Source organism: Amia ocellicauda, chromosome 19 (genome assembly GCF_036373705.1).
Source record: "Amia ocellicauda isolate fAmiCal2 chromosome 19, fAmiCal2.hap1, whole genome shotgun sequence".
Taxonomy (NCBI): domain Eukaryota; kingdom Metazoa; phylum Chordata; class Actinopteri; order Amiiformes; family Amiidae; genus Amia; species Amia ocellicauda.
This window is the reverse complement of record NC_089868.1, coordinates 8,281,088-8,286,366: the sequence shown is the minus strand read 5'-3', so window position 1 is coordinate 8,286,366 and position 5,279 is coordinate 8,281,088. Positions and strand designations below refer to the sequence as shown.

General features: G+C 37.8%; 1 protein-coding gene across 6 annotated transcripts in view; it reads left to right on the top strand.

Moving 5' to 3' along the window:
* The first annotated feature begins 45 nt into the window (after nucleotides 1–45).
* patj (PATJ crumbs cell polarity complex component) overlaps nucleotides 46–5,279 on the top strand; it is a 280,589-nt gene continuing 275,355 nt past the window's right edge. For all 6 annotated transcript variants that reach the window (XM_066691664.1, XM_066691663.1, XM_066691661.1 and 3 more), the window contains exons 1-3: nucleotides 46–481; nucleotides 1,446–1,491; nucleotides 1,925–2,103. In XM_066691664.1, coding sequence (XP_066547761.1) covers nucleotides 1,470–1,491; nucleotides 1,925–2,103 — 201 coding nt within the window. In that variant the 5' untranslated portion in view covers nucleotides 46–481; nucleotides 1,446–1,469. The remainder of the gene's footprint in view (nucleotides 482–1,445; nucleotides 1,492–1,924; nucleotides 2,104–5,279) is intronic.

Below are 5,279 nucleotides of genomic sequence, written 5' to 3'. Positions count from 1 at the left end.
AATCTTAAAGGGACAGGACACATATTTTCAGTAAATTGTAGTGTTAAAGTCTGTGGCAATTTTTGTTCCAATAAAACGTTAACCACATATTCGCAACTCTGGAGTGTTGGTAGCCAAATTGTTATTTTATTTTACGTGAATGAGGTGTAATATAGGTAAAATATATTGACACTTTTACTTTCAACCGCAGGACACGAGGTTTATTTTCTCAAATGTGTAAAGTGTCACTCAAAAATGGCTTTTTTGGTTGTTGAATTTGATGTGATACGCTTTTGAATTCAGCTCCCAAAGTGCAGAACTGGGTGTGCACCTGTTGTTGCATCCATATCGATGGCTGACTGGGTGTGAGGATTGCTCTTGTTTAACTGGGAGCTGTGGGTGTGCTGGGACTCTCTCTCTTTCTCTCCCCAGAAAGATTTCGGCACTTCCTGTTTCTCAGGTGAGGTGCGGTCAGCCGCAGTTAGACACTTCCGTTGGACAGGTAAGCTGAGCTTGGGGGGGAAATCACTGTGTGCGTATATAGAAAGTATATATTGTTTCTACATTTCTCTCGTTATCACTGGGATTACACGTGGTGGGTCACAAGTGTAAGACACTGTCATTCAATTGAACTGACGACATTATTTTTCAAGAAAGCATATAGTACAGTGTTTTCGTAACAAACCAAACCCTACAATGCAGAAGTTAATGTTAGTTTTTCTGTACAACTACTACAGCCTTGTACTTGACATTACGCCAGTCATGGGGCACGGTTCTCAATCTCTTATGAGCTTTTAAAACTTAAGCCAGAGTCCCCATTATTTGTTTTGATCACAGCTCCGTTTATAAACTGCATAGAGAGAAGACAGAGGCTTGGGGAAGTGGTGGTTGCTTTTAAAGAAACGAGTGGAATAAGCACCATGTTTATTGTTTTATATCTAAATGGTAATATAGTGAAATGTATATTTGAACTAAATCCTTCTCACATATCTCTAAAATGCAATTGCTGGCAGTAAGCAAAGGCAGACTGACTCAGCCTGTAGTTATTATGTTGCGTCAGGAACAACTTCCTGTCCTCCGACATGGAAATAGAGTTGGGATCGTTTTGCACTTAGTGAAATTGAAATATTGTAACCCATGAAATTGATTCATTGCTACTTTTGTCAGTAATGTATTATTATTATTATTATGATGATGATGATGATTATTATTATTATTATTATTAATAATAATAATAATGTCATCATCAATTTGTTTGGAAAAATATAATTATAGATAGTCTGGTAAAAACAAAGTATTATTATAATTGGTTTAATTTCAGTTGTTGAAATATAAAGTTCAGCAAACCATTACAGATGACAAACCTTATGTGGTTATATTAAAACATTTTCGAATTTAAATAATGTTGATGTTTTAGTCTGTCCATTTAACTATTAACAATTTCTCCCCTCCCCCACGATTTATAGATTTTAGCATCTGGAGGAAGAACAATGTATGAAAACATTCCAGCAGGTATAAATCCCTCGAAATATGTGTTGCTTCAGTGTAGTTTACACATTAGTGGGCTCCATACTATTGAAAACTGAATTCTGAATTACCCCAGGAAGAGTGCAATCAATTATTCTGTTCTGTTGCTTTAACAGTTTTGTGTTATCTATCTGTATTTGAGAGTGCAAGATTGAGGCCATACAGAAGGCTTCTATCTAACTCCTAGATGAATCTTTTACAGAGTTTACAGAGCAATTTGTTTGAAACACTGTTTAGAATTTGTGTGTGTGCGTGTGCTGGTGGGTACACTTCATACGACAATATATGTTTTAACAATGTGATGAGGAAGATTATAAGATCTCTGCTATCTGCTAGAAAAGATATTGAGATCTTAAATCTGAGGAAGTGTCTCACACAGTCTGTTCCCCTTGAATTTAACAAACTGCTTTGTTTCCAGTGACGACTATGGAGAGGCAGCAGGTGATGCAGGCTCTTGAGAGACTGCAAGCCAAGCTGAGGGAGAGGCATGACCAAACCCACAGCGAGAAGCTCGGGGCCCTGAAAGAAGCGCTGAGGAGCCCTCTGCTTAGCCACATCCTCACCCTGCAGCACTCCATCAAGCAGCTGAAGGACCAGGTGTGATATACCAGGACATACACCCACAATGACACATGGGTCCTTGACATCATCTTCCTCTCCCTCAGAGGCAGAGGGAGGCTAGCATAGTCAATTGCCAAAGTTCATGAGAGCGCTCAAACACGCAAGCATCATAGTGCAGGGCAGTCAGTTTAATAAGTCAGCCTTGATCATCCTTTATCACCAATTCCCAATTAATGGAAATACATGTTAGTCATTGATCATCAAAGTTTCTAGATTTCTGTGATAAAAAAAAAAAAAAATTGAGTTTATTCTAACACAAATTGAAAATCAGTATTTCAATTAAAATATAACATTAAAACTAAGTATTCCTAACCAGAATATACACAAACACAATATATTGAGTTCATCAAAACATCGTGGTTGGAGCCCATAGAAAACCATCAGCCTAATTAATTTGGTTGCTTCTGAAGTAGACCTGCAGCATTGAAAATGTAAATAATAAACCCACGTTTATTAAGGTATATTTAAGCACTGGTCACAAGAGGATGATGTTGCGTACAATTCAGAAAGTACACTATGTAGTAAGCTAAAAATTCAAAATTCATTTATCAGAATAGTTCATAGATTTGTTGTTCCTAAATTAGCAAGTTGAAATGAAGGGAACTGTGAAGTCTATTCATGTGTTAATTTATACTCACTGGGCACTATTTCATTAATCAGAACTAATTATCCACGTCTTTGTTAATTCATGATGTAAGGGTGAATGGATTGGAGTTTTTCTGGACCAGGGTTGGAGACCCCTGTTGTAAACTCTTGTAGACAGCTTAGAATCATAGGGCTAGAAAGACATGTCTGATTAAGAACATAAGAACATAAGGAAGTTTACAAACGAGAGAGGGCCATTCGACCCATCGTGCTCGTTTGGTGTTCATTAATATCTAAGTGATCCAAGGATCCTATCCAGACTATTTTTAAATGTTCCCAAACTTTCATCTTCTACCACATCGCTGGGTAGTTTATTCCAGATTGTGACTACTCTCTGTGTAAAGAAGTGTCTCCTGTTTTCCGTTTTGAATGCCTTGAAGCCCAATTTCCATTTGTGTCCCCGGGTGTGTGTGTTTCACCTCCTCCTGTTTCACCTCCTCCTTTATTGACCGCTTGCTGTTGTAATATTGAAAAAAGCTCTTTGCATTGGTTTTAGCTCCAAGAGCTATGTTTCTTTCTATTTCCCTCTTTGCTTTCCTGATCCCTTTCTTAAGATCTCTTTGCAACATATTCTATGTATTTTGTTTCATCACCATCCCTTTTGTATGCGCTATACAACATTTTCTTCCTCTTTATATTTTTTTGCATACCTCTATTAAACCATTTTGGCCAGTGTTTTTTGTTCCTCAATTTGCTAAGTTTTGCTACAAATTGCTCCTGAGCCTCAAGTAGTATATTCTTAAAATATACCCATCCATTTTCAACTGACTCTGTATCCAATGTGCTCCAGTCTACCTCTTGTGCCTTTCTTTCTGCTTTCAATAGTTAGGTGTCACCCCCTTATCAGGTGTACTAACTGAGAATTACTGTGACAGGCATGGAAAGACAATAGCTTAATCTTCCCCTTGCTGGGATATTCAATTCTAGTAAAAATAACAATAATGTTAAAAATATGCAAATCTGAATCACTCCCATCATCCAGAATAGTCCTAGGCTCTTTTCTCTACTTAATAGACTAATACAACTGTGTAGGAACCTAACAAGTAAGGTTACATGTTACATTTTAATATAAGGAGTCAAAAGACACAGGTGTATCAGTCAGCTACTTGAAAGTCCGTTAAGCAATTTATATTCCTACAAGTCTTATAACTATGAAATAGGGGACTGAAGCTCTGTTTCTAGAGGGCTGTGTTATCAGGTGGAACTCCCAGTTATTTATTTAACCCAGATATGTTTTACAGTTGAGGGTTTAAAAGATTCTTCTGATTCAAAATGTATAATGTATTTTGCCATATGGAGAAAAATATGAAATCCATTCAGTTAATCAGCTACTTAGTCCAATGAAATAGTCCTTGGCTGGAACAAGAGCCAGGAGACATTGTGGTGGTGCAGAAATTGTTTAATTCTCCCACTTTAAAATGTTTCATTTGAAACTTCTGCCTGTGTAAGACAGAAAAAGACAACAGTAATTTGCATGTTTTCATCTTGTGAGTTCTGGGGAGAACAAATAGGATTGTTTGCATGCATAAAGTACAAGCTACAGTCAGGATTTACCCAGCGGTAGCAGGATTTGTTTTGCAAACTATCAAACTTTGATGGCATTAATATCTACAGCTCCAGGCATGAATAACTGCCTTGTCTTAGATGTATTGATGGAATGGCCGAGAAGTTGCGCAGTCAGCCTCTGCCAAATATGCAGAAGACTGTTAACTTTTACCATGTGAGTCCACAGGTCATTAATAGATTACCTGTTGGGACCAGGCTGAGCAGGAGAAAGTATTGATCTTGTGTGTTTTTTATTTATATATAATATATACATACAGTACTGTGCAAAAGTTTAAGGCAGGTGTAAAAAAAATGGTGTAAAGTAAGAATGCTTTCAAAAATAGACATGTTAATAGATTATATTTATCAATTAACAAAATGCAAAATGAGTGAACAGAAGGAAAATCTACATCAAATCAGTATTTGGTGTGACCACCCTTTGCCTTCAAAACAGCATCAATTCTACGTAAATGTGCACAGTTTTTGAAGGAACTCGGCAGGTAGGTTGACCCAGACATCTTGGAGAACTAACCACAGTTCTTCTGTGGATTTAGGTAGCCTCAGTTGCTTCTCTCTCTTCATGTAATCCCAGACAGACTCTGATGTTGAGATCAGGGCTCTGTGGGGGCCACACCATCACTTCCAGGACTCCTTGTTCTTCTTTACGCTGAAGATAGTTCTTAATGACTGTCGCTGTATGTTTGGGGTCATTTTCATGCTGCAGAATACATTTGGCGCCAGTCAGATGCCTCCCTGATGGTATTGCATGATGGATAAGTATCTGCCTATAATTCTCAGCATTGAGGAGACCATTAATTTTGACCAAATCTCAAAACTCAACAAACTGCCTTCTGCTACTGCCAAATATTTTACATTTTGACTCATCAGTCCAGAGCACCTGCTGCCATTTTTCTGCACCCCAGTTCCTGTGTTTTCGTGCATAGTTGAGTCGCTTGGCCTTG